This window comes from Marmota marmota, unplaced genomic scaffold (assembly GCF_001458135.2).
Source record: "Marmota marmota marmota unplaced genomic scaffold, marMar, whole genome shotgun sequence".
Lineage (NCBI taxonomy): Eukaryota > Metazoa > Chordata > Mammalia > Rodentia > Sciuridae > Marmota > Marmota marmota.
Window position 1 is genome coordinate 22,229,195 of NW_026000142.1, and position 27,672 is coordinate 22,256,866.

Consider the following 27,672-nt stretch of genomic DNA (forward strand, 5'->3'; position numbering starts at 1 on the left):
GAGCCAGAGAGCCTTAGAGGAGCCTAGGAGGCCCACAGAACCCCGGTCAGCCAGGGCGCAAGAGAAGTTGGAGAAGAGAGCGCAGCGCAAAACAGCGAGTCCCGCGGTCGCAGCCCAACAGCGCCCAACAGCATCCGCTAGCACCCGCAGTCCAAGCCCCCAGCCCACGCAACCCCCGTCCCCGCTCGCGACAACATGATGAACAACAGTGGCTACTCGGACGCCGCCGGCCTCGGCCTGGGCGACGAGGCGGACGAGATGCCGTCCACAGAGAAGGACCTAGCAGAGGACGCTCCGTGGAAGAAGATCCAGCAGAACACATTTACGCGCTGGTGCAACGAGCACCTCAAGTGCGTGGGCAAGCGCCTGACCGACCTGCAGCGCGACCTCAGCGACGGGCTGCGCCTCATCGCGCTGCTTGAGGTGCTCAGTCAGAAGCGCATGTACCGCAAGTTCCACCCGCGTCCCAACTTCCGCCAGATGAAGCTGGAGAACGTATCTGTGGCCCTTGAGTTCCTGGAGCGCGAGCACATCAAGCTCGTGTCCATCGGTCAGTGTGGGCGATGAGGGCATGGTCACAATAGGGAAGAGGTGGTCCCAAGTGGGTAGGGGACATAGGTGCGGGGTGGGCCCATCAGGATCTGAGAGATGAGATAGGAATGGGGACCAGGGGGAGGACCCTGGCCTGGTCTCTCCCCCGCCCGCACCAATGCAGACCACCTGGGCACTACCTTGACACCCCTCTCAGGACAATGAGCACTCCCTGAGTGGCCTGGGAAGTCCTGAGGTTTCGGTTTCTGAGCCCTGCAGCTACAACCTCCCCATGAGCTCTCCCACCAACCTGCTTCCCTCGCTGTCCCCTTTCCTTCCATTGAACAGCTCCTATGCATGCTTGAGAGAAAAGGGTCAGTACCCATAGCTGATTCTGGGGGTATACCCCGGATCCCAAAAAAGCAAATGGCTTCCCAGCCCCTCCAAGGGGAAGACCAGACTGAAAACAGATCCTGACCACCCCCTGGATCTCTCTCTGAGCTCAGAGGCCCAGGAAAGCTGGTGGCCTGTCAGCTCCACTGAGGCCCTCTGTAGGCATGTGCTCTGCAGCTGGGTTCAGTCCTGGGATGGGGCAGGCAGAGACCAGCCTCAGAAACCTAAAAAGGCACTGAGCTAAGGCAGGGAACCTTAACCCCTGCCTGCCCTCCTGCTTTAGCCTTCCCTGGAGGGGGGCTCCTGCCTGTCCTTGCCCTGCCCCAACCCACTGCCTATGCTTGGGATTGGCTGTAGCTAACAGTCTGGGCTTTGAGGAGGGAGGGGAAGTCCTGCAGAGGGGAGGAAGTCATTGAGTGTAACCAGATTTGGAAGGTGTGTCAGTGCTGGGTGGGGGTGGGGAGGCATTCTAGCTCTGGGGGCCCAGAATTCCCAGGGTAGGCTTCCAGTGGCAAGAGGCTGCCTCGCCCCTTATAACCTGTCCTTTCTTTGTAGGCTGGAGGCCAGGGACAGACTCCCACCTCACCCCTGTAGTGAGTTCATGAGAGCTCTATTGTGTTAAGAAAGGGCCCCCTGACCGGCCTCAGCGCTAGGGAAGTTGTACATGGGATTAGGTGCCCCCACACAGGCTGTCCCAGAGTCTTGTCTAGATAACTGGATGCCTGTACACCCTCATTTTCCCTCAGGGCCATCTCCAGCCCTCCTGAATTAGCAGCTGAGGTCAGTCTGGGGCCCTTTGCTCTGTCCAGTCTCCTCCCTAGGCCTTACCTCCTCCTGTCCCAATACTGCCACCCCTCACCCCCTCCTGCCGTGGCCTGGAAATAGCCCTGTCTCCGTGACACAGCAGTTGTCTCTGAGCTTTCCAGAAGGACAAACTTGAGGGCAAGGGGTGGGGGAGGGGACCCTGGTGTGTGTAGTGGGGCTGAAGGCTAGAAGAATTAGGGGGGTGGGTCACACATGAACCAGCCCTGGGGTCATCATCACACTCCATGCTGGGATTTGAAAAGTAGGACTGACTGTCCCAGGTGGGTCTCCAGGGGAAGGACTGAGGCCTCTGCAAAACATTATAGAAACCACTCAGCCTCCCCTCCCTCCCAGCTGTGGGAGCAGCGGGCCCCTCTCTAGGCCTCATCCTTCCCCTGTGCACCTCTCCCCTCCCCCATGTCGGTGCCTGGCTCCAGCCCCCCTTGGCTCAGCTATGGAGGGGCCGGATCCGAGTAGAGGGGAAGAAGCCAGCACTGGTTTGGGGGCGGGAGGGAAGCTCCCTGGGTTCCTGCTGAGAGGAAGGGGAGCTGAACCCCCTTTGGGCCAAGTGGCTCACTCCCGCTGATGAGATAAGCTGTCAGCAATTCAGCTGTTGGGCTGGGGTGAGGCTGCGGGGAGGGGCTGAGACACCAGCCTGGTTGACCCCAGGAGACAGAAAGGAACTGCCCACAGTGGAGGAGGGGGGCATCCTGCTTCGTCCGGCTTCCCATTCCATTTATTGGTGGGAAGGGGCCATCCGGGGAGTCTCCTGGGCATTGTCTTAGGACTGAAACTGAACATTTGGGCACCTGAGGGAGCACGGATCACAAAGACGGTCCACTTGTCTTCCTAGAAGGGAAGTCAGGGCCTGGAGTGGGAGCTGGAGGTGGGGTCCTTGGCCGGGTTGAAGGAGCTGTGTGCCTTTTCTTTCCTAGCACCCCTGTGAAGGCCCCCACCACCCGATAGCCCCTCTGAACAAAGAGGCCTATGAGGCAGCCCTGTCCCGCAGCTGTTCCCCAGTTGCTATTCCTTCTCCGGGAGCCAATAGCCGAAGGAGGGGCTGGAGGGGGCAGCAGCTGTCCCAGCACCTCCCTTGGCCCAGCCCTCTCTCTCCTCTCTCCACTCCCCCCCCTCCCCAGGCAGGGGTGTCCAGGACTAGTTGTCTGGCTCCTCCCATCCCTTTGGGGGTATCCCCAGGCAGAGGGAATGGTGATTTGGTGGGTTGTTGCACAGGAAGAAGCCTGGGTAGAATACAGTTCTTCCCCTCTGCCTGGCCTCCGAGAGGGAGGCGGGAGAGGAAGGTCATTGCTCCCAGGGTGGGACTCTGGGCCCAGATGCCTCTCTCCTGCCCTAAGCCATGGACCACTTGCTGTCTGGCCCAGGGCCAGTTGCTAGGGAAAAACTTTCTCTCCAGCAAACATGAATGACCCCCTGTCCACCTCACCCACCCCCATCCCGAAGCCTCAAGGCCTCCCTCCCAGGGTCTGGCTCCAGTTTGTAAGAAGCACTTCTGGGTGTGTGAGACCCTAGCTTTGGAGGCTGTCAGGGCCATGAATGGCTGGGGGCACTGGGACGTCCAGATTGTGTGAAAGTGTTGTGGGCCTGTGTGTTTGAAAGAGTGAAAGCACAGGAGGCCGGCAGTGAGTGTGTCATGGAACCCGAGAGCTGCCAAACCATTGTGCTGCAGGGAAGCCAGGGGAAAGGGGTGGGCTGGGGAGCTGCTGGGGAAGGAAGGATGAATCAGTGAAGGGTGGGAGAGCTGAAGGGCTAAGCCCTAGGGCCAGAGAGGCCAAGAGATTCTTCCTTCAGGGCCAGGTGGAGTGGAGGGGGGATGCCAGGGGTTCCCCAGACCCCTGTCTCCTAATACCCTCCCCCAAGATCTAGGAAAGGGGAGCCTCCAGCTCCACCTTCTCTCATCAGGCAGCATCAATAAACCAGACTGAGTCTTCCACCCACTCCCTGCTTCCTAAGAGCAATGCTCAGGGAAGCTGATGCGTTCAGACCTGCATTATCCTTTACAAATAAGCTGGATTCCAAAATCTACACTCTAGCCCCCTCCCCTCCTGAACATTTCCCTTTGACTATTAAAGGGGAGTTGGGTCTCTAAAATCTTAGGAAAACAGGTCAGAGAAGATAGTGGATAGCCTATGTCTGAGCCTGACACTTGAACCCACATGAGTGACATTTCCCCTGGCACTTGTGAGATCCGACTGGCCCCCAGCATTTTGCAACACAATTTCCAAGCCTTATTGAGCATGCAGTGTACCCTTTCCTCCTCCCAGAACCCCATTGTTCCAAAAGCCTTATGGCCTTTGGGGTAGAGTGTGAATGGAATGGAACAGATCACATTCCTCTCTAAGATTTAAAGTATTTCATTCAACCATTTTTGTTGAGACCCTCCTAAGTTCTAGGCCAGACCAATAAATTTGTATTTTTAATGTATAATTCCATTTATACACAATCCTAGAAAATATATATACTAATCTGTATGACAGAGAGCAGATCAGTTGTTGTCTGGGAGGATGGAACAAGGACAGGCAGGAGAAAGGGATCACAAGAGGGAGTATGTACAAGGAAATTTGGGCAGTGATGGCTGTGCCAGTTATTTTTGATTGGTAACAGTAGCTTTGTGGGCATATGCCTATTTTCAAGGCTTTTCAAATTGTATTCTTTAATATATGCCATTTGTTGTATGTCAGTTAGGTGGTTAAAAAAACAAAATGAAATAGTGTGTATCCCCAAGAGAACTGCAGTCCAGTAAGGCCAAAGGCAGGATGGCTTGCTTAGATCAGAGGCAGACTCAAGTATGACAGCAGAGGTGGAAATACCTGCACAGGAGCAGAGAGGTACAGCCTGGTTCTGAAGCTGGCACCCAGAGAGGGCTTGTCATTCTGGGCCAGGCCTTGCTAGAGGGAATTTGGTAGGTTGAGAAAGGGATAAATTCTGGAGGAAGGAGTCTGACCTTAAGGTCCCTCCTGAGCCAGCTTGTTCCCTGTGCTTTGCAGACAGCAAGGCTATTGTGGATGGGAACCTGAAGTTGATCCTGGGCCTGATCTGGACACTGATCCTGCACTACTCCATCTCCATGCCCATGTGGGAGGATGAGGATGATGAGGATGCCCGCAAACAGACACCTAAGCAGCGTCTGCTTGGCTGGATCCAGAACAAGGTGCCCCAGCTGCCCATCACCAACTTTAACCGAGACTGGCAAGACGGCAAGGCTCTGGGTGCTCTTGTGGACAACTGTGCTCCTGGTAAGTAGGCAGTGGGCATACCATGGAGCCCTTAGCCTAGAAGGACAGTGGGAATGAGCTGGGGTGCTGAGGCTTATGGTTGTCAGAATGTACACCCCAGGGCCTGGGGGGGTCAGGATCACCTGGGGGGAGGGTTACTCCTCTAGCCAGGAATCACTGCTGGAATTAGGTCTTACCCCATGGGTGGACTATATTCTGCAGGGACAGGAAAATGTTTAAAACTCATTTTATAGGCCAGGACAGCCAGGTCCAGAGAGGGCCAGTGACTTGTCTATGATTGTACAGTTTGTGGCAAAAGTACCTGGAGCCCAAGGCCTGGACTCCCTGCTCCATGAGCTGCCTACTTTGCCACATGGTCACCATTCCCACTGAGCTGAGAGAGGGGAGATGGAGTGGGGCTTGCAGCAAGAAGGTCCCAGTTAGACCCAGAGAGGCCTCTTCTTTGTGAGATCAGCTTTGAGAAGCAGTTGAAACTCAGGATGGTATGGGCTGAGGCAGCAAGGTACTGTCCAGTGACAGGTGACCTAGCTCCACTCCTCCAGGTGTAGACCCTGGACTGATCAGGTGGAGAAGACCAGGACCCTAAAAAAACTAAGGCAGTATGAGCCAGAGCCCCACCTGTTGACAGCTCCTTCCTGACCCTTCTCTCAGAAGAAAGGTCTTCTTCCAACCTAGGTCTCTGGGCCTGCCTGAGGAGTCACAGTCCCTCAGGGAATCCTCCCCCACTCTGGGGTCAGCTGGGGAGCAGGGGTGGGAGGCGGGGGGTGCCTCCTGGGAAACATTCCCAGCTGCTGAGCCATTGCCCACGACTGGTGTGGCTGCCAGCAGTGACCTCAGCTGTTCCAGCCAGTCATGGATTCCAGCCTTTGAGCTGGCTCCCTCCCTGCACCGCTGCTCATTGCCCCCCTCCAGCTTTGTCCTGGACTAAGCCCCTCCAACCCTGCACCCCTTTACAGGGTGATCTGGGGTTGCCTCAGCACCTTCTGACAGGAGGCTGGGCTCTTGATGGCCATAAAGAAGACTTTATTTTCTTCCAACAAGCCTTTCAGTGCCTCAGTTTCCCCAAGTGGCAGTTAGTAAGAGAGAGGGATGCTCTAAGGCTGGTGTGGGAAGTGTGGGAAGAGCTGGAATTACAGGGCAGCTGTGAAGGGACAGATCAGAAGCCTGTGTGGGAAAGGGTGCTCACCTCTTTTACCTACCCCTGAGGCAGCTGGAATGAGGCAAAAGGGACCTGGGAAAGGGTCCCTCGTGGGGGTTTGTGTTCAGGGTCTCTACTGGGTCCTGGGCAGGCAGGAGGCTGGCTATTAGGGCTGGTGCCAGGCTGCGTCAACCAGGGCAGAAAGGGCTTATTGTTGGTGCTAGTGAGGGCTGCTGTGCCTACCCAGTGATGAGCGTGATGAGTTGGGATGTCAGGGGCAGCCAGAACCTGGCTGGTCAGGGGCCTAGAGCTGGCCAGAAGGGTTGTGAAGTCACAGGTACTGAGGGAGTTCACTTAGGTGAACACATCCTCCGTGCTCTGGCTGGTTGGTTTCCCCTAACTGTTGTCTCCTTCCACCATCTCTCCAGGCCTCTGTCCTGACTGGGAGGCCTGGGATCCCAACCAGCCTGTGCAGAACGCTCGAGAAGCCATGCAGCAGGCAGACGACTGGCTCGGGGTGCCCCAGGTACACTGGCATATGGGGTGAGGTGGGACATAGGGGCAGGAGGGGCAGCGGTGGAGGTTGGGTCTATAAGCATACCTGGCCAGGATGCAGGTAAGAACTGGGGCTTCTGGGTAGGTGGGGAGCCCATGTAAACATTGTTCCTTCCTGTGGCAGGTGATTGCCCCTGAGGAGATCGTGGACCCCAACGTGGATGAGCATTCTGTCATGACCTACCTGTCCCAGTTCCCCAAGGCCAAACTAAAACCTGGTGCCCCTGTTCGATCTAAGCAGCTGAACCCAAAGAAAGCTATTGCCTACGGGCCTGGTTAGTGTTGAGCCTTGAGAACCCCCCTGGGGAACTGGGAACACGTAGGATCCCCTGGTAATCTGAGCTCTGCTTCTGCCCCTCAGGCATCGAGCCTCAGGGCAACACCGTGTTGCAGCCTGCACATTTCACCGTGCAGACAGTGGATGCAGGCGTGGGTGAAGTGTTGGTCTACATTGAGGACCCCGAGGGCCACACTGAGGAGGTATGGAGAGGCTGCTGGAGATGTTGGGATTGGAACCAGAAGCCATGGGACCAACAGCAGGAATGGCCTAGAGGTGGCTGCCAAAGCCACCCATTGTGCTTTGGAGGCTAGGAAGGCAATACCATGGGGACTTCCTGGGGCTGGGGAGCCCTGGGCACCATGGGATCAGGTGGGGCTACAACCACTGTGGTTTTCGATCTTTTTCCTTCCTGATAGGCCAAGGTGGTTCCCAACAATGACAAGGACCGCACATATGCTGTCTCCTATGTGCCCAAGGTCGCTGGATTACACAAGGTATCTCCCAGTGGGCCCTCCTGCCCTCCCATCATCCTCATTCATGGCTGTGACTAAATGGACCCCCTCAGCCCACAACCCACCCCTTCCCAATGTACCAGCCATCCATCTCTTGCCCTCCTTGGCTCTCTTCTGCCCCTCTATCCCCTCTCAGAACTGGTCTGCCCTAGTAGCTAACCTTTGACCCCTCATCCCCAGGTGACTGTGCTCTTTGCTGGCCAGAATATTGAGCGTAGCCCCTTTGAAGTGAATGTGGGCATGGCCTTAGGGGATGCCAACAAGGTGTCAGCCCGTGGCCCTGGCTTGGAACCTGTGGGTAATGTGGCCAACAAACCCACCTACTTTGACATCTACACTGCGGGTAAGGGCACATTAAACAGGCAGCCATGATGGCATATGGGTATGTGTGTGAATGGGGACCTGGGTGGTCTCAGGATGAGGATCAGCTGTGTGTTTCCAGAGTGGGCACTGATGGTATCCTTTGTTACCATAGGGGCTGGCACTGGTGATGTTGCTGTGGTGATCGTAGACCCACAGGGCCGACAGGACACAGTAGAGGTGGCCTTGGAGGACAAGGGCGACAGCACGTTCCGCTGCACTTATAGGCCTGTGATGGAGGGGCCACACACTGTGCATGTGGCCTTCGCTGGTGCCCCCATTACCCGCAGTCCCTTCCCTGTTCATGTGGCAGAAGGTAAGGACCCTTCACTGATCTTCACAATAACCCTCATGAAAGCCAAAATCCAGAGACCTGTCACCAAATTCTGCCAAATTGGTGGAAAGTGAGGCACTTAATCCACAGGGTTGGGGCAGGTAGCCGGGCTTGAGATGAGCAGAAGGAGCAGCTAGGGAGAGCTCTGGGTGATCTTACCCTTATCATGAACCCACCCTGAGCATCCTGGAATGGGTAAGAGGAGGGTCAGGAGACCATGGAAGGAAACTAGAGTAGGTGGCACATGGAGCCCTTGAGGGGGAAGCAGCAGGACCACACATAGTTAGCCGCAACCCACTCATCAGGCCCTCAGTTGATGACCCCCCCACACACCAATTCTTTTCCTGCACTCAACTCTGGCTGTCTCCTCTCCCTTCCATACTCCACCGAGCACCAGACCAAGAGAGTGGCACCATGTTAGTACTTAGCAGAGGCTGAGCCAGGCATGGCCATAACTGACTGGCCTCACCCATGCTGTGTGGCATGGTCCACACAGTGCAGATTCATTTCCCTACTCTGTGGCATTCTATGACAGGCTTAGGTTCTGATCTGGGATTAATTCTCTCTGCCCTACTGCCTGTGTTCCATAGGAGGTCTAGCTAGCTTCCCTGCCATTTACCTGATGATTTCTATGATAAAATTTAGGCTCTGGGCCATGGCATGTGTTTTGTGGCAGGCCCTGGGTTCTGTGCCATTGCCTACATCCTATGGCACACCCTAGGTAGGTCTGGATGACACATCATTGCCTATTTTGTGGCATCATGTGTTCCATGCTATTTTGTGTATTCTGCATCAGGCTGAGATCCCCACTCTTGCCAGTGCTTTGTGGCAGTCTGGTTCCCATGCATTGTCCGTGCTCCATGTCAGGCTTTATGTTACATGGAACAGCTCTTGTTCCATGGCATTGCTGGATATTTTGTGGCATGATTTAGTTCCTGAGGTTGCTATGATGTTTCTGAGAAGGCCCGGATGGCTCTAGGTCAATGGCCTTGGGTGTGCATAAGGGCCCTTCCCTGTCTTTCTTAGCCCACTCTCAGCCTAGGCTGTACCATGCCTTGCTCCAAAGTGACACCAGCTCTAAGGACCACACATAAAGGGTTTCTTGTAACCTCTTGACCTGGGGCCCACAGCCAGCCTCCTGCCCAGCCTGGCTCCCAGCAACTCCAATTGTGATGGAAATATAAGAGAGCATAGGGCAGGGTTGCCTGAAGCCACAGCCTGTGCACAGTGAGGGGATGGTGACAAGGAGCAAAGAATCTGTCCAGGGCCCTGACCCCCCTTTTCTTCCTCTCCCTAGCTTGCAACCCCAATGCCTGCCGGGCCTCTGGACGAGGCCTACAGCCCAAAGGTGTGCGTGTGAAAGAGGTGGCTGACTTCAAGGTGTTCACCAAGGGTGCTGGCAGTGGTGAACTCAAGGTCACAGTCAAGGGGCCAAGTGAGTACCAAGGCCCAGGGCTGAAGAACTGGGGGTAGGGGTGGGGTGTAGGGAGGAAATATGGCCTATAGTTCTGACAATCTAAGGGCAATGATAACCAGCACCACACACACCCAGGAGAAACTCCAAAGAGGCACCATGGAATCTCAGGTACATCAACTCCTCCCGGTCTACAACCTGGGATTAATTCTCTCTACCCTATGTGTTATATGGTGCTCTTATGCACAGGGACGACATGTGGTCCCTGCCCTGAGTTTTACCTCTACCCACTAGTAGCACTGCCCTCAGTTTGGCTTGGGGCCCAAGGGCTCTTTGAGAGGATTGAGAAGCTGGGCCTCACAGATCGTTGATTGCACCCCTATCCCCATCTTCTTCAGAGGGCACTGAGGAGCCAGTGAAGGTGCGGGAGGCTGGGGATGGAGTGTTTGAGTGCGAGTACTACCCTGTGGTGCCTGGGAAGTACGTGGTGACCATCACTTGGGGTGGCTATGCCATCCCCCGCAGGTAAGTACCATGCTGCCCCTGCCCCATGCTTTTCTGTCTGGACCATCATGGGGGAGAGTAAGGGAGGTGAGCTGCATGGGGATTTGAGGGAAGAGAGGAGGGGTGCCTTTGGCAGGTGTACTTCCTGGCATTGACACCAGCTCCCTGTTTGTCCTAGTCCCTTTGAGGTCCAGGTGAGCCCAGAGGCAGGAGCACAGAAGGTGCGTGCCTGGGGTCCCGGTTTGGAGACTGGCCAGGTGGGCAAGTCTGCTGACTTTGTGGTGGAGGCCATTGGCACAGAAGTGGGGACACTGGGTAAGTGACTGGGTGGCAGAAGGTAGGAATGCTGGGGAGAGGTGTGAATGGGGAGGGATGCCGGGGATTAACTGGGGACAGAGAGTAGGAATCAGGAATATCAGGATACACAAGGAGGTGAGACATAACGGTTTCTGGGGTGGAAGTTGGGAGAGGGGTGTAGTGCCTGCCTAAGAGTCCAAGATGCCTTGGGCTTTCTGACCCTCCCCACCTTGCTCCAGGTTTCTCCATTGAGGGGCCCTCACAGGCCAAGATAGAGTGTGATGATAAGGGAGATGGCTCCTGTGACGTGCGGTACTGGCCCACAGAGCCAGGGGAGTATGCTGTGCATGTCATCTGCGATGACGAGGACATCCGTGACTCGCCCTTCATTGCCCACATCCACCCAGCCCCACCAGACTGCTTCCCGGACAAGGTATGTCCCAGTTCCTGCACACTGATTAGGACAGGAATGGGGTGCACTGGACCTCTTCCAGTCCCCAACTCAGCCCCCCTCTCTTGGCCCACATAGGTGAAGGCCTTTGGGCCTGGCCTGGAGCCCACTGGCTGCATCGTGGACAAGCCTGCCGAGTTCACCATTGATGCTCGTGCAGCTGGCAAAGGAGACCTGAAGCTCTATGCCCAGGTAGGGCACTGCTTAGTCTCTACTGCTGTCATTACCCAAGGCAGGGGCCTCTCAAAAGGAGGTTATATAGAGTCACAGTAGTCATGGGCCCATAAGCACTATGGGAAATTTAAAACTGTTTTCTTACTGATGCTAATGTTAAAAACGTATTTTACAAAAATACTCATATTCATACTAATAATCTGCAATTGAGAGATGATTTCACCAACTAGGAAGTTGGTTTCAAGTCAGTTTCTCAGACTGGTGTCTGTTGACCCCTAGAGGTTAATGAACATGGTCTTGAGGCTCCAAGAGATCAATTCTTCTTTATAAGGCTCTTTATTCTATTCTAGGAACATCAATTTAGTACAGCCTCTCCCCAAACAACACATTTTAGAGATCAGGCAACCTAGGCTAGGGGAACAGGCCTTACAGATAGCCTTAAGCTGGTGTCCTGGCTCCTAGGGTGGACCCTGGCCAACAGAGCACGTGGCACTGGGTTCCACAGTGCTAGGGTGTGTGGGTATTAGTAGGTGGGAAAGAAGGGGTGCTAAAGCCAGCAAGGAGTGCACTGTCTGAGGTGGCTATGCCACTACAAACCTTGCTTGGGTGCTGCCCACAGGATGCAGATGGCTGCCCCATCGACATCAAGGTGATCCCCAATGGCGACGGCACCTTCCGCTGCTCCTACGTGCCTACCAAGCCAATCAAACATACCATCATCATCTCCTGGGGAGGCGTCAACATACCCAAGAGCCCCTTCAGGGTGAGTCCTTTAAGTTTGCCCCCTGCCTGTTGCCAGGGGTCCCGGAAATAGGCCAGGCCCACATAGCAGACCTTGGCTATTCCTGGGCCTCTGCCATCCTTCCTGCCTCATGGCTCCCACAAAGAGGCTGTGATGGGTGGTGCAGGGAGAGGGTTGGGCCTTGAGGGAGGTGCACTGAGCTGAGCCTTGACCCCTGCCCACAGGTGAATGTGGGAGAAGGGAGCCACCCTGAGCGGGTGAAGGTGTATGGCCCCGGTGTGGAGAAGACAGGCCTCAAGGCCAACGAGCCCACCTACTTCACTGTGGACTGCAGCGAGGCAGGGCAAGGTGTGAGCAGCCCAGGGGTGGGGTCCAGGCGGGAGGGGCACCCCTGGGCACAGCTCCTGTGACTGTTGGTGTGGGAGGCTGATGAGCTCCACTCACAGCCTCTGCCTGCCTGCCTCTCCTCAGGTGACGTGAGCATTGGTATCAAGTGTGCCCCTGGCGTGGTGGGCCCTGCAGAGGCTGACATTGACTTTGATATCATCAAGAATGACAACGATACCTTCACAGTCAAGTACACACCCCCAGGGGCCGGCCACTACACCATCATGGTGCTGTTTGCCAACCAGGTACCCCAGCCTGCAGTTATCAATAGTCATAAAGCCTGCATGGTGGAGGTCTGTGGGGACAACTGGAAACCTGGTCTCAGGGATGGGGAGGCACAGTTACACAGATGCTGCCAGAACCCTCCTGTTTGCGGGCAGCATGCCTCACAGAACACTAGCGGACTATTTCAGAGGCCACCCTTGTCCCACTGGGTCCCTGGGGCATATTGACAGCATCTAGCCTGGCACGGGGGTGTGTTCTACAGGGTAAAGTCCTGACAAAGCCTTTTCCACATCCAGGAGATCCCTGCCAGCCCCTTCCACATCAAAGTAGACCCGTCCCATGATGCTAGTAAGGTTAAGGCTGAGGGCCCAGGGCTAAACCGCACAGGTGAGTGTCAGGCAGGGAGTGGGGCTGGTTTGAGGTTGGGTTTGGGGGTAGTGGTTGCCAGGCCCTCACTGTCACCTCTGGATGGTCTCCCAGGCGTGGAAGTTGGAAAGCCCACTCACTTCACGGTGCTGACCAAGGGAGCTGGCAAGGCCAAACTGGACGTGCAATTTGCTGGGGCAGCCAAGGGCGAGGCTGTGCGGGACTTTGAAATCATAGACAACCACGACTACTCCTACACTGTCAAGTACACTGCTGTCCAGCAGGTGTGTCCCACTCCTGCATGCCCTCGCCTGTCCTGCTGACTAGGGATTGGGTGTCCCTCCTCCAATCTCATAGACCCGGGTCTGGATCCTTTTCCTTTTCCTGCCTCCAGTCCTCTCTCTTGCTCTCTGAGCCTCAGGGTCCACAAAGGCCCATGCGGTGTTGCCAGGTGGTATCTAAGCCACCTGGTTCTGACCTTCTCTTGTACCCAATAGGGCAATATGGCAGTCACAGTGACCTATGGTGGGGACCCTGTCCCTAAAAGCCCCTTTGTGGTGAATGTGGCACCCCCACTGGACCTCAGCAAAGTCAAAGTTCAAGGCCTCAACAGCAGTAAGTGGGGCAAGAACTTCCGTGGGAGTGAGGGGTTTTGGGGTGGAATTGGCTGGAGTCTCTTCTTCACTATGTCCTTTTCCCTCCATGTAGAGGTGGCTGTGGGGCAGGAACAGGCATTCTCTGTGAACACACGAGGGGCTGGTGGTCAGGGCCAGCTGGATGTGCGGATGACTTCACCCTCCCGACGACCTATCCCCTGCAAGCTGGAACCTGGGGGTGGAGCTGATGCCCAGGCTGTGCGCTACATGCCCCCTGAGGAGGGGCCCTACAAAGTGGACATCACCTATGATGGACACCCAGTGCCTGGAAGCCCCTTTGCTGTGGAAGGTGTCCTGCCCCCTGACCCCTCCAAGGTGAGGAGATAGGAGCTGGTTGGAGGCAGGAGTTGGTAGAATATAGATGATTCATACAGATAGAGGATAGAGGCCAGAAGGTCTTATGTACCTGGAGTGGGCACAGCCAAGGGTCCAGGGCCAGGACTATCCCCTACGTCAGGACCTTCCATAGAGATAGTTATTAAAAGCCTGGCCTTGGAATCAGACCTGGGCTTGAATTCTAGGTCCAACAAATAGGACAAATGATTTCATCTCTCTACCTCCTTGTCTGCACCTGGAATTGTTCTAAGTAGTCACTCTGTGGTAGCTACAGTAGAAGGTGCTCAATTAGGTGGGCAGCCATGGAGGTGATGCAGCCTGGGATAGGCCAGAGGTAGGGAACTCACATGCCTCTCCTTTTCCAGGTCTGTGCTTATGGCCCTGGTCTCAAGGGCGGGCTGGTAGGCACCCCTGCACCATTCTCTATTGACACCAAGGGGGCTGGCACAGGAGGCCTGGGGCTGACGGTGGAGGGCCCCTGCGAAGCCAAGATCGAGTGCCAGGATAACGGTGATGGTTCGTGTGCTGTCAGCTACCTGCCCACAGAGCCAGGCGAATACACCATCAACATCCTGTTTGCTGAAGCCCACATCCCTGGCTCGCCCTTCAAGGCCACCATCCAGCCTGTGTTCGACCCAAGCAAGGTGCGGGCCAGTGGGCCGGGCCTGGAACGTGGCAAGGCTGGAGAAGCAGCCACCTTCACTGTGGACTGCTCGGAGGCGGGTGAGGCAGAACTGACCATTGAGATTCTGTCAGATGCGGGCGTCAAGGCCGAGGTGCTGATCCACAACAACGCCGATGGCACCTACCATATAACCTACAGCCCTGCCTTCCCTGGCACCTACACTATCACCATCAAATACGGAGGCCACCCCATCCCCAAATTTCCCACCCGTGTCCATGTGCAGCCAGCTGTTGACACCAGTGGTGTCAAGGTCTCTGGGCCTGGTGTGGAGCCACATGGTGAGTAAGAGGAAAAGACAGCAGTGATCAAGTTGCAGGTCAAGGATTCAAGGAGTGAGGTCGTCAGTGGGAGGGAGGGAAGCTGAGCTGAGGACTGAGGTAAAATGGAGGACTGGGGCAGCCTCAATTCCATAGGTGCTCAGATACTCCAGAGAAGGAGTGAAGGGGACCATAAGGGCATGGAGACTGGCCTCTGCTCTTGTCACAAAAATGATATCTGCCTCTGAGCATTTTTCTGGGGAGATCCTTGCACTCACCAGTTCAAGGGATCCCTAATCCAAGAAAGCTAAGAACCCTGCCCAAGAGGGTACAGAGAGAAAGGTTTGGGGTAGATGATGGCAGTCAGGAGATGGTGGTACACATGGGCCGCCTGCAGGGGGCTAGACCCTGGCCTGGGCATGGGCCAGGCAGAGGCATGTAAGATTCAGACTTGCCCTTCAGGGCAGGTGAAGCAGCTGATGTGGGTGGAGATTGTCACCAAATGGTGAAGGGAGTGGCATGGGGGCAGCATGGAGCTCACAGGGGGTGCTGAGGGTGAGCAGGCTGTACTTAGAGGAACAGCATGGAGGAGGGGAGGGTCAGGAGGGACTGCATGAAGGCTGGCACCATACTAAGTGTGCCTCTGTGGGATCCAGGTGTCCTGCGAGAGGTGACTACTGAGTTCACTGTGGATGCAAGATCCTTAACAGCCACAGGTGGCAACCACGTGACAGCTCGTGTACTCAACCCTTCGGGCGCTAAGACTGATACCTTTGTGACTGACAACGGGGATGGCACCTACCGAGTGCAGTACACGGCCTTTGAAGAGGGTAAGGGACTGGGAGCTGATTATGATGTGCCCAGGGCAGGGATGGTGGGGGCTGTGACCCTGACTGACTCTGGCCGACTTCTAGGTGTGCATCTGGTGGAGGTGCTGTATGATGATGTAGCTGTACCCAAGAGCCCCTTCCGAGTGGGTGTGACTGAGGGCTGTGACCCAACCCGTGTCAGAGCCTTTGGGCCAGGTCTGGAGGGTGGCTTGGTCAACAAGGCCAATCGCTTCACAGTGGAAACCAGGTATCCTTCACTTTGTCTAACCTTGACCTGAGGCTGTAGCCCCCTTGATCTGAGCCGCTTGTGTTTCTCAATTGTCCTCTATCTGTGCCTCACCATTCCCCATTCTCTCTGGAGTGACCTAGGAGCAAACCTCCCCAGTATCCCTAGTCAGCCCCTGTAGCTCCTCCCCGCTTAGCTGCCCCTGTCCCGCAGCCCTCTCTAGCCCTTCTCACTGATCCTAGCAGAGTTGATGAGGGTATCATCTTGCAGGGGAGCCGGCACTGGGGGCCTAGGCCTGGCCATCGAGGGACCCTCAGAAGCTAAGATGTCCTGCAAAGACAACAAAGATGGTAGCTGCACCGTGGAGTACATTCCCTTCACCCCTGGAGATTATGACGTCAACATCACCTTTGGGGGGCGGCCCATCCCAGGTGTGCAAAGAGGGTGGGCACAGGCTCAGGGAAGGCAAGGGAGGATGGCAGGATGTATGCTTCATGAGGGGGAAACTGAAGGGAAGATGGATGTGCAGATTTGCAGAGGGAGCACCCCAAAGCATGAAGCATGTTGGAGCAGGAGCTCAGATGGCTGGAAGGTGGCCTGGGTACTCTGAGTCTGGCCAAGAGGCAGGGCAGTGGGTGCTGTGAATGTGGCAGCCCCTCCAGTTAATTCCCAGAGGCCCTTGCCTGGAGTGCCAGACCTTGATCATGCAGGTCCACTCACTGGGCTTAGTTACTCAGTCTAGGGCCCTGTCACTGGCTCACTGGCCACTTTTGCCTTTCACCCTCTTGCTCTCTTGCCCAACCTTAGTCTACAGCCCAGTTTGTTTATTTATTTATTTTTTGGTTGTTGTTGTTTTTATCAAGTTCCTAAGCATTTTCACCTGCTTGTCTGGCCTCCCTGTGGACATCTCACAGGCAGGGGAAGCTGCCTCTCCTTAGTTCCAGGCATCAGGGAGACCCTCCCAGGCAGGTAGATAAAGACTAATGTCTTTCTCCTAGGGAGTCCATTCCGGGTGCCTGTGAAGGACGTGGTCGATCCTGGGAAGGTGAAGTGCTCCGGGCCAGGATTGGGGGCCGGTGTCAGGGCCCGGGTACCCCAGACCTTCACAGTGGACTGCAGTCAGGCTGGCCGAGCCCCCCTGCAGGTGGCTGTGCTGGGCCCCACAGGTAAAATATGTCTGGAACAAGATGGGAGGGAAGGAGGGTGCGGTCCCAGGAGACTCTTCTGACCCTGCATCCCTTGCCTAGGAGTGGCTGAACCTGTAGAGGTGCGTGACAATGGAGATGGCACCCACACTGTCCACTATACCCCTGCCACTGATGGGCCTTACACAGTAGCAGTCAAGTACGCTGACCAGGAGGTGCCACGCAGGTAAGGGATGGCCCTGGGCTCTCCTTACTGAGCCACAAGTGCTGCTTCGGGGGCCACACCTGCAGGCCCAGTGCCACACTTTGGGGAGAACCTCTTTCATTTGTCACAGCCTCACTCAGTCTGGTTACCCCGCCCTGGTCTTCCCCAGAGTTCACTGCCCTTAAGGCAGCTCAGCCCTAGGGACTTTGGCATTGTAATTAGCACCAGAGTAATCACTCCTGTCCATTTGTTGGAAGGACTCAATGCGTAAGATGAGAAGGGACCCCAGTCAACTGTCTATCCTTTCTTCCCCTCAAGCCCTTTCAAGATCAAAGTGCTTCCAGCCCATGATGCCAGCAAGGTGCGGGCCAGCGGCCCTGGCCTCAATGCCTCCGGCATCCCTGCCAGCCTGCCTGTGGAGTTCACCATCGATGCTCGGGATGCTGGGGAGGGGCTGCTCACTGTGCAGATCTTGGTGAGTCCAGGTGCAGCCCCTCTGTCCTGGGAAGGCTGTAGGCACAGGCAGGCATTGACCTCTGCTTTTTCTCCAGGACCCTGAGGGTAAGCCCAAGAAGGCCAATATCCGAGACAACGGGGACGGCACATACACCGTGTCCTACCTGCCAGACATGAGTGGTCGATACACCATCACCATCAAATATGGCGGCGATGAGATTCCCTACTCACCCTTCCGCATCCATGCCCTGCCCACTGGGGATGCCAGCAAGTGCCTTGTCACAGGTGGGCACCCACTTCACATCCCTGCCCTTCTCCATCCAACCTCCTCAAAGCACATCCAGATCTGCAGCCCAGTCCCTGTGGCCAAAGATCCTGTCCCCCAGCCCTTCCCACCCCCAGTTCCCTACTGAGTGCCACAGGGCCTAACACTTGGCTCTCTTTCCAGTGTCCATTGGAGGCCATGGCCTGGGTGAGTGCCTTCCTCTTCTGCTGGGGGCCTGGGAGATCTGGGAAGGGAGAGGACTGGGCGCAGCCCCCACAGCTCCTGACCTGACCTGGCTTTTCCATGTGGCAGGTGCCTGCCTGGGTCCACGAATCCAGATCGGAGAGGAGACTGTAATCACAGTGGATGCTAAGGCAGCAGGCAAGGGGAAGGTGACCTGCACAGTATCCACGCCAGATGGAGCAGAGCTTGATGTGGATGTGGTTGAGAATCATGATGGTACATTTGACATCTACTATACAGCGCCCGAGCCGGGCAAGTATGTCATCACCATCCGCTTTGGAGGCGAGCACATCCCCAACAGCCCCTTCCATGTGCTGGTAAGTTCCACAGCCATGGCAGGGCTGGATGGCGACTGGGAGAGGGCGGGGCCCATACCCTCTTAGCAGCAGTAAGGGATCCCAGAAGGTGTCCCCAAGGAATCCCATGACCTGTCCCCACATCTGTTGAATCCTGGGGCCAGTGGGCTCCAGAATTAAGCCTTTGCTGTTCCCACAGTCTCCCTAAGTGAGAGGTGACAGTGCTGCCTCAGGCTCCAGTGGTATTAGCCCTCTCTGCAGAAACTCTGTGTTCTTCTCTAACCCTCAGGCCACTGTCCCCAGAGGGGGTTCTGTAGGATAACAAGGGAAGAGTACTCAGGGTGTCCCCCGTAGGCTGCATGTCCATGGGCAATTCTGAGTCAGCTCTGGTCCTGTAGGCTCACCACATCCTGTGCCCCATGCCTTGCCTCCCCAGGCTTGTGACCCCCTGCCCCACGTGGAGGAGCCCTCTGAAGTGCCACAGCTGCGCCAGCCCTACGTCCCTCCCCGGCCTGGCACCTGCCCCACACACTGGGTACTGCCGCCTCCCATGGCGGGCCTCACCCTGCTCTTCTCCCTTTCTTCATTTCTTCCTTCTATTCTTCTACAGCCAGGGCTGGGGCGTGGTTTGGGGCCTCTAGGAAGGCAGGCAGGCATGAGGCTGGCAGGTGCAGCCCCACCAGGGCAAGGCACTTCTCCTCCTACAGCTGGCACGTTTTCCTCCCTCTCAGGTTTTACCATTAACATCTTGTTCTTTCCTTGCTCTGTCTAGTGGTAGTCATGTGGCAGGTCACACTCCCAGGCCTTTCCCAACCACTGACTATTTCCTCTCACCTGCCCAGGCCACAGAGGAGCCAGTGGTACCTGTGGAGCCATTGGAGTCCATGTTGAGGCCCTTCAACCTGGTCATCCCCTTCACTGTGCAGAAAGGGGAACTCACAGGTACCTTTCTGGGGCCCTAAGGCTCGAGGACCCAGAGGGCAGAGACCTTACCCCAGGCCTACCCTCTTGTTCTAAAGATGAAAACTGGGGCCCAGAGAGGGGAATTGAACTGTTCAAGGTCATACAGCAAGTTGCGCAGAGCTAGAACTTAGGCTCAAGGCATCTATCTCCTGGCTCAGGGTTCATCTGCCACTCCAGGCTGTGACTGGGTGCCTTGCCTCTGGAGTAAAACCAGAGCCATACAGAAGCAAGACCTGGGACAACAGGGGCTTGTAGTGGGAAAAACCAGGGTCCCCCTTGTAACCGTGTCTGGCCTGCAGGGGAGGTGCGGATGCCCTCCGGGAAGACTGCGAGACCCAACATCACAGACAACAAGGACGGTACCATCACAGTGAGATATGCACCCACCGAGAAAGGACTGCACCAGATGGGAATCAAGTATGATGGCAACCACATCCCTGGTGAGTTGGGGTTGGGCCATGCTGTATTTGGCAAGAGAAACTGGCATCCACGTCAGTCTTGCCTTCCTTCTTTGAATAAATATTTATTGAGAACCTACCATGTGCAGATGCACGTGAGGCTCTGAGGAACCTTACATCCCTGGTGGGGGGTAGGATTCCATGAGCCAGGTTCCTATGGCAGAGATACAGGGCTTGGCAGGTAGGCTGCTGGAAGGTGTTGGGGCAAAGAGGAACACAGGCTGCCTCTGTCTCTGTGCTGACCCAGCCTCTGTCTCTGTCTCCCTCTAGGAAGCCCCCTGCAGTTCTATGTGGATGCCATCAACAGCCGCCATGTCAGTGCCTATGGGCCAGGCCTGAGTCATGGCATGGTCAACAAGCCAGCTACCTTCACCATTGTCACTAAGGATGCTGGAGAAGGTGAGGAGCGCACAGGCAGGGGACATGGATGGAGGGAGGTCAGGTGCAGGGGCAAGGACAGAATCTCTGATCTCAGTCCCCCCTCCACCTACAGGGGGTCTGTCACTGGCTGTGGAGGGCCCATCAAAGGCAGAGATCACCTGCAAGGACAATAAGGATGGCACCTGCACAGTGTCCTACCTGCCCACGGCTCCTGGGGACTACAGCATCATTGTGCGCTTTGATGACAAGCACATCCCAGGGAGCCCCTTCACGGCCAAGATCACAGGTGGGGTGGATATTGGTGGGACAGAGCCTACAACACACAGCACACAGCATATGTGCAAGCCGGCCTGTTCAAGTCACTCAGGGATTTGGGCCCATGCCCCCCCTGAGGTGAGGAGGGCATTTTTGGATAAATGTAGGAATACTATTCTGTGCAGCAGCCAAGAAACATCCAGCCTCCCAGTGCTTTGAAAGACATTTCATTTTGTTTTTCAAGTTTCTCTCAAGAAGCTAGGTATTGTCATTCCTTTTGATAGATGAGGAAACTTGTCCCAAAGAAGTTAAGTATTTTGATGAGAAACACACAGCAAGGAAGGGGTCTGTGTGGTCTTGTTTCCAATGCACTGCCTGACTCGGGATTGAATACACAAGGGTCCACTTAGAGATTAGCCCCTGTAGGACTGAGGCAACCATGGGGAATTGGGGTGCAGGGCCCTTTGTGGTGTTGGCAGCAAATGTGAATGCAGACACTAGTCTCCGGGCCTGGGCCTCTGTGAGTGGCCCTGGGTCTCTGTTGAGCCCAGCAGGGTCTGTCCTGGGGGGTTCTGCAAGGGCAAGGCCTGCCTGGAGTCATGATAGCACTATGCCCCAACTGCCCCACAGGCGATGACTCTATGAGGACTTCACAGTTGAACGTTGGCACCTCCACGGATGTGTCACTGAAGATCACAGAGAGTGACTTGAGCCTGCTGACTGCCAGCATCCGCGCCCCGTCCGGTAATGAGGAGCCCTGCCTGCTGAAGCGCCTGCCCAACCGGCACATTGGTGAGTTTGGGGTCTTGACAGGCACCTTAGGGGGAGGGGGTCTCACAGGGACGCTCTACCTGACACCCTCTCTCCATAGGAATCTCCTTCACCCCCAAGGAGGTTGGGGAACACGTGGTGAGCGTGCGCAAGAGTGGCAAGCATGTCACCAACAGCCCCTTCAAGATCCTGGTGGGGCCATCTGAAATCGGGGATGCCAGCAAGGTTCGGGTCTGGGGCAAGGGCCTTTCAGAAGGACACACTTTCCAGGTGGCAGAGTTCATCGTAGACACCCGTAACGCAGGTACTTCTTGCCACAGTGACCCCATTCCAGCTGAACCCTCCAGAGGGTACTTGTCCTTCTTTTCCATCCAGCATGCCCTTGGTCATACCCTTCTCCCTGAACTTCCTTGCATAGTCCCTGTTGGGATTTAGAGTGTGAGACCCATTTGGAGGAAAGTAATATTCCCCTGTCAGTTTTCTCACTTTGAAGAGAAAACAACCATCCCGAGTTTGTCCCTCAATCCCTGGAATCCAAGAGGACTGCCTTAGGGAATTTTCTAGACTGCCTATCCCCGGACCCTTGCAGACAGTGCCTGGCTCATCCCTTCTCCTTCCATGGTACCACTCTCTCCTTGGAGGTTACTATAGGAGCTGGGCATTCATTCTGGGCAGAGCCTACAGCTTGGGGCAGGGAGAGCAGTGTGGTGTGGGTGGTGTAGTGCTGAGGGAAATACCCTCATTCTTCCCCCAGGTTATGGGGGTCTGGGGCTAAGCATCGAAGGCCCTAGCAAGGTGGACATCAACTGTGAGGACATGGAGGATGGCACATGCAAAGTCACCTACTGCCCCACTGAGCCTGGTACCTACATCATCAACATCAAGTTTGCTGACAAGCACGTTCCAGGTAAGGCTGTAGTCAGGGCTAGGCAGGGGCAGATGAGGAGGCTGAGAGCCGGGTGGTCTGTGCATCTGACCCACCCTTCATCCCACAGGAAGCCCCTTCACTGTGAAGGTGACTGGTGAGGGCCGCATGAAGGAAAGCATCACCCGACGTAGACAGGCACCTTCCATCGCCACCATTGGCAGCACCTGTGACCTCAACCTCAAGATCCCAGGTAGAGCTGGGAAGAGCTCAGGGGGCAGGGTGGTGGGGAAATAGTTGGCTGGGCCAGAGCTGCGCTCAGGGTCCCCTTTCTGCTTGCCAACTCTTCACCTTGTGTACTCACTCTGGCTCCCTGGTGTCTCACAGGGAACTGGTTCCAGATGGTGTCTGCCCAGGAGCGCCTGACTCGCACCTTCACACGCAGCAGCCACACGTACACCCGCACAGAGCGGACAGAGATCAGCAAGACACGGGGCGGGGAGACCAAGCGTGAGGTGCGGGTGGAGGAGTCCACTCAAGTCGGTGGGGACCCGTTCCCTGCTGTCTTCGGGGACTTCCTGGGCCGGGAACGCCTGGGCTCCTTCGGCAGCATCACCCGGCAGCAAGAGGGTGAGCAGAGAGTGCTGGGCTGGGTCCGGTCCACCTAGGGAGGCTGGGCCTTCTGTCACCTGAGACAGGAGGGGAGGGTGAGATCAGCCAGGCCCTGACCCTGGCAGACTTGTCCCAGACAGCCAGGGCTGGTCTGAGCAGAGGAGGGACTCTACTGAGAAGGGAGGTCAGGGTCAGCACCTTGCTGCACTGATGTCCCCCCACCACCCTGCAGGTGAGGCCAGCTCTCAGGACATGACTGCGCAGGTGACCAGCCCGTCAGGCAAAACCGAAGCTGCAGAGATCGTTGAAGGGGAGGACAGTGCATACAGCGTGCGCTTTGTGCCCCAGGAGATGGGGCCTCATACAGTCGCTGTCAAGTACCGTGGCCAACATGTGCCCGGCAGCCCCTTTCAGTTCACTGTAGGGCCGCTGGGTGAAGGTGGTGCTCACAAAGTGCGTGCTGGAGGCACAGGGCTGGAGCGAGGTGTGGCTGGTGTGCCAGGTGAGGGGCAGGCCCAGGTGAGTGTTTGGGGTAGAACGGCCAAGCCTGTGTGAAGGGCAGTGGTGCTTAAGTGCCACCCTTGCTCTTCCCTGAATGCAGCTGAGTTCAGCATCTGGACCCGAGAAGCAGGTGCAGGGGGCTTGTCTATCGCCGTGGAGGGTCCCAGCAAGGCGGAGATTGCATTTGAGGACCGCAAAGATGGCTCCTGCGGTGTCTCCTATGTTGTCCAAGAGCCAGGTAGTGGTCCATGCTGGGGTTGGGGCTGAGCCAACCTGACTTTCCAGACTGGGTTTCTGCTCACTGACCAGGAGAAAATGCTGGGGACTGCAGGAAGCCTTACCCCTGCTCTTTCCCTGCCTGGTCTTCTTCCATCCCACCCCTAGGGAATGTGTCTGCAGAGCTGGGCTGGGACCTAATGAATCTGTCTCAGAATGTTGCTGGAGTGGGTGGCTATGTCCCTGCTCTCCCCGATTCTGGGACCTGTGCTGACTAGCNTATATATATATATATATATATATATAAAATAAATATATATATAATATATATAATCAATACAAAATAAGAACAAGCTGGTTGCAGAGAGGCTAAGGATTCCTAGGCAAATGCACGTGGCCTCAGGGCCTTAGCTACAGCCTCTCCTGGCTTCTGAGAACCCGTTTGCTTTGTCCTGCTGTGATCTGTAGAGAGAACCTGACTTCCTTCACTTCTGTCATGTGGGAATATGTGCCAAGCAGACCCTTATCAAGTGTACAGGGACACACAGGCAGCTTGCTAAATAAGGGGCCAGGAGAAGGCCAAGCCACCATACCCCTCCAGCTGCCCCTCAGGGAAGTCCTGTCAGCCCACAGGAGCCCTTATATATCTCCTTTGACTCTAGAACCAGGCTCCATCCCCAGCCCAGAATCCCCTCCCCCAGAGTTCTGTAGTGCTCCCTTTAGTCCTCCTTCTTGGCTCACCTGTTCCCAGAAGTGCCCCCAGGCCAGCCCAGCCACATTCAGCCTTCTACATTTGACCTCCGGGGCGCCTGCAGCCCTCACAGCACTGTCAAACACTCACTTCTCTGCCACCAGACCCACTTTATAGTATTGGATCTCTGCTTCTTCATCCAGGACAGGGACACATCATCCCTTATCCACTGCTGAACCCAGCATGGCTAGGGTGGTGCCCATCTCATGGTAGGTGTGGATGCAGAGAGTTACAGACCAGCCCCTGCCTCCTCCATCCCTCCCTGCCAGCTGGCCTGGCAGAAGGAGACAGGCTGAAAAGAGGACCAATCTAGCCCCATTCTCCCAGGACTCTGAGTGTCCCCTGTGGCCTTTGCAGGAAACTGGACTCAAGGTGAACCAGCCGGCATCCTTTGCAGTGCAGCTGAATGGTGCTCGGGGTGTGATTGATGCTAGGGTACACACACCCTCAGGTGCTGTGGAAGAGTGCTATGTCTCTGAGCTGGATAGTGGTGAGCTGGCCCTGCCCCTGTGACCCTCTGCCAGGCCAGACCCTCCTGGGAAGGGGTGGTGAAGAAGGGAGATTCATCCATCAAACTTCTGCTCCACAGATAAGCATACCATCCGCTTCATCCCCCATGAGAATGGTGTCCACTCCATCGATGTCAAGTTCAATGGTGCCCACATCCCTGGAAGCCCCTTCAAGATCCGCGTTGGGGAGCAGAGCCAGGCTGGGGACCCAGGCTTGGTGTCAGCCTATGGTCCTGGGCTTGAGGGAGGCACTACTGGTGAGTGCCTGGAGCCTACAAGGAAGGGGTAGATTTGCATCATTACTATCTTGCCTTGGAGATAAGGGCAATGCTCATTGAGCCCCCAAATCCTCACTGTGCTGCCCTGGGGGCCTGAGGGCCTGGGGGCTTGGGGCCTAGTCCAGCTTTTGGCTGTATCATTTCCTGCCTAAGGTCTTGCTCCCTCTGGTCTCTAGGTGTGTCATCGGAGTTCATTGTGAATACCCTGAATGCGGGCTCAGGGGCCTTGTCTGTCACCATTGATGGCCCCTCCAAGGTGCAGTTGGACTGTCGGGAATGTCCTGAGGGCCACGTAGTCACTTACACTCCCATGGCCCCTGGTAACTACCTCATTGCCATCAAGTATGGTGGTCCCCAGCACATCGTGGGCAGCCCCTTCAAAGCCAAGGTGACAGGTGAGTGTCCTGGATCAGAGAGGTCCATGCAGGTCAGCCCAGCCTAGACAGCTGCAGTACCCATTCACATCTGTCACAGTCTGTCCACAGACATCATGGTCAATTTACCAGGAATGGAGGTGGGCCCGGATTATATAGCATTCCATTCTGTGAAGTTGTGCATAATCACCTTTAAAAATCCAATTCTTCCTCTCTATTCTGACCCACCTCTTGATTAATCTTTTATTTGCAATACACCCTCAAGCTTTAGCTTAGCTTTCTTCCTCTTGGTTTCCCTCATTTTTTTTGCTGCTAATAAGTTTAGCCAGCTTCCCTTTCTGAAGCTCTTTAAAGGACTTGTTGGACATTTATTCCTTTCCCCCCCACCCCTCCCCGGTACTGGGGCGTTTAACCACTGAGCAGTATCCCCAGCCCTTTTTATTTTTATTTTGAGAGTCTTACTAAGTTGCTTAAGGCCTCGCTAAGTTGCTGAGGCTGGCTTTGAACTTGCAACCTTCTTGCCTTAGCCTCCCAAGTTGCTGGGATTACAGATGTACACCACCACATCCAACTGGACATACATTCCTTTTTAAAATAAAAGTTACTCTGTGGGTTAACTTAAGTTTTCAGACCAAGGCTAGGAGGATGAGAGATGGAGCTATCTGAGGCCAAGACCTAGAGGGAAGCAGGAATTGGCACTGGTAGCATGGAAATTTAACTTGGAATGGGGCTGTGCTCTTCAAATACCATAGTTAGGACAGGAGGTGGGAGCACATGATACAGGACCAGAAGGCTGTCAGTGCTGACTGAGGGCCTACAGTCTAGGGAAACCCCTCTGACCAGGCTCATGACCACGCACTCTGCTCCTCAGGTCCCCGGCTGTCTGGAGGCCACAGCCTTCATGAAACATCCACAGTTCTGGTGGAGACTGTGACCAAGTCATCTTCAAGCCGTGGCTCCAGCTATAGTTCCATCCCTAAGTTCTCCTCAGATGCCAGCAAAGTGGTGACGCGGGGCCCAGGGCTGTCCCAGGCCTTTGTGGGCCAGAAGAACTCCTTCACAGTGGACTGCAGCAAAGCAGGCAGGCTCCAGGGGGAGATGAGGCTATCCCTCAGGATGGGCTTGCCTGGAAGTGTGGGGTGGGATCAAGGAGCCCTGGGAAAGTGGGGTGTGGCTTGGGGGATGCTGATGCGAGTCCTCCCTCTCTGCCTCCTTCTCCAGGCACCAACATGATGATGGTGGGTGTGCATGGACCCAAGACCCCCTGCGAGGAGGTGTATGTGAAGCACATGGGGAACCGAGTGTACAATGTCACCTACACTGTCAAGGAGAAAGGGGACTACATCCTCATTGTCAAGTGGGGTGATGAAAGTGTCCCTGGAAGCCCCTTCAAAGTCAATGTGCCCTGAATCCCAGAAGTGCCTCTCCCAGCCTCGGCCCTCACCTCTGGCCAATTACACACACACATACACACACATACACACACACACACACGTGCCACACCCAGATGCACATGCACAGAGTCAGACACTGCAAACACCTATCTTGGGTGTGATGTGAATGGCACAGCCTCCCACCCTACTGTGTCCTTGCGGGGTGGAGGGCCTGTCTGTCTTAGGGCAGTGTCCCTCCCTTGAATGTGGCTTGATGGCAACCTGGGAAGCCCTGAGTTTCTTGGTGGGGCCAAGACCAGCAGGGAAACACTGTTAGGGATGTCTATGTGTGAGAAGTCATCACCTTCAAACCACACTGCCAGCCAGGTGCCCTGGTCCCTGAGGACTGCGTCTAGCCACTCTGGTGGCCACAACCCCAGAGTGTTAAGGACTTGGAAAAGAAAGCACAATCAGAGAAGAAAACAGTCCCTGAACAAGTGCTACGTTGGACTGGCTTCAAGCAATACATACTTCGCCCAAGCCAGGCTTCCTGGGAAACTGATTTCTCTCTCTGCCTTTTTTTGTTTGTTTGTTTGTTTTTTACAGTTGCACAGCTCTGCCCCGTGAGGGCCTTTTTTACCCATTGCGAGGCCCAGCTTTCTGGGGGGACTTTTTGCACATATCATGTGGCTCAGCTGGGAGCCACTTAGGTGGAAAACTCCAAATAAAGCGCGGCTGTCGCAGAGGCATGGCTGTTCCTTGTGCGTGTGCTCTTTAAGGCTGGTTTCTTAGTTCACTGACACTAAATCAGGCCCCAGGGAGGCAGGGGCTGGATGGCTGTTCCCAGGAGGACTGACCCAGGCCGAGGTGAAGGGCCTGGGGCAGGCGGAAGGTCTGGGATGTTGGCAGGAAGCTTGAAGGACAAGAGAGGAGGTGGGGCTCAATCGTCAGCTAGCTGGAAGGTTGGTGGATGGTAGAGGGAAGCGGACAGGGTTCTGAAAGACTGCCCTAGGGCTACTGGAAGGCCTAACCTGGTGAGTATTA

General features: G+C 55.7%; 1 protein-coding gene across 4 annotated transcripts; it reads left to right on the forward strand.

The window, feature by feature from the left end:
- Positions 1-29: 29 nt before the first annotated feature.
- On the forward strand, positions 30-27,377 carry Flnc (filamin C). Of its 4 annotated transcripts, XM_048786081.1 has the most exons (47): positions 30-550; positions 4,734-4,982; positions 6,549-6,646; positions 6,800-6,950; positions 7,037-7,155; positions 7,372-7,449; positions 7,648-7,810; positions 7,943-8,143; positions 9,459-9,596; positions 9,974-10,100; positions 10,258-10,394; positions 10,616-10,809; positions 10,906-11,019; positions 11,621-11,764; positions 11,968-12,091; positions 12,215-12,375; positions 12,652-12,742; positions 12,836-13,005; positions 13,219-13,336; positions 13,430-13,692; positions 14,079-14,676; positions 15,312-15,485; positions 15,570-15,732; positions 15,982-16,142; positions 16,710-16,877; positions 16,959-17,082; positions 17,380-17,536; positions 17,613-17,802; positions 18,095-18,342; positions 19,164-19,263; positions 19,584-19,724; positions 20,013-20,141; positions 20,236-20,409; positions 21,009-21,170; positions 21,250-21,453; positions 21,904-22,056; positions 22,145-22,267; positions 22,402-22,644; positions 22,859-23,128; positions 23,228-23,368; positions 23,413-23,417; positions 23,860-23,875; positions 24,324-24,584; positions 24,684-24,860; positions 25,058-25,276; positions 26,127-26,336; positions 26,477-27,377. In XM_048786081.1, exons 1-47 carry the CDS (start codon positions 196-198, stop codon positions 26,662-26,664), a joined length of 8,094 nt encoding a protein of 2,697 aa, XP_048642038.1. In that variant the 5' UTR covers positions 30-195; the 3' UTR covers positions 26,665-27,377. The 4 variants fall into 4 exon arrangements, with proteins under 4 accessions (XP_048642038.1, XP_048642035.1, XP_048642037.1 ...); XM_048786078.1 differs by lacking the exons at positions 23,413-23,417; positions 23,860-23,875; positions 24,324-24,584; ... (2 more) ...; positions 26,127-26,336; positions 26,477-27,377 and adding exons at positions 17,966-17,989; positions 18,758-18,856 and having other exon boundaries at positions 23,228-23,409; XM_048786080.1 differs by lacking the exons at positions 23,413-23,417; positions 23,860-23,875; positions 24,324-24,584; ... (2 more) ...; positions 26,127-26,336; positions 26,477-27,377 and adding an exon at positions 17,966-17,989 and having other exon boundaries at positions 23,228-23,409.
- The last annotated feature ends 295 nt before the right edge of the window (positions 27,378-27,672 follow it).

What these genes read in the sequence shown, in the direction of transcription:
- Flnc (XM_048786081.1), top strand. Translation starts at nt 196, where the DNA reads ATGATGAACAACAGTGGCTACTCGGACGCCGCCGGCCTCGGCCTGGGC. An exon ending in GCAGAAAGGGGAACTCACAG is followed by an intron (nt 19,264 to 19,583) that starts GTACCTTTCTGG and finishes TCTGGCCTGCAG; the next exon opens with GGGAGGTGCGGATGCCCTCC. An exon ending in TGTCTCTGAGCTGGATAGTG is followed by an intron (nt 24,585 to 24,683) that starts GTGAGCTGGCCC and finishes TCTGCTCCACAG; the next exon opens with ATAAGCATACCATCCGCTTC.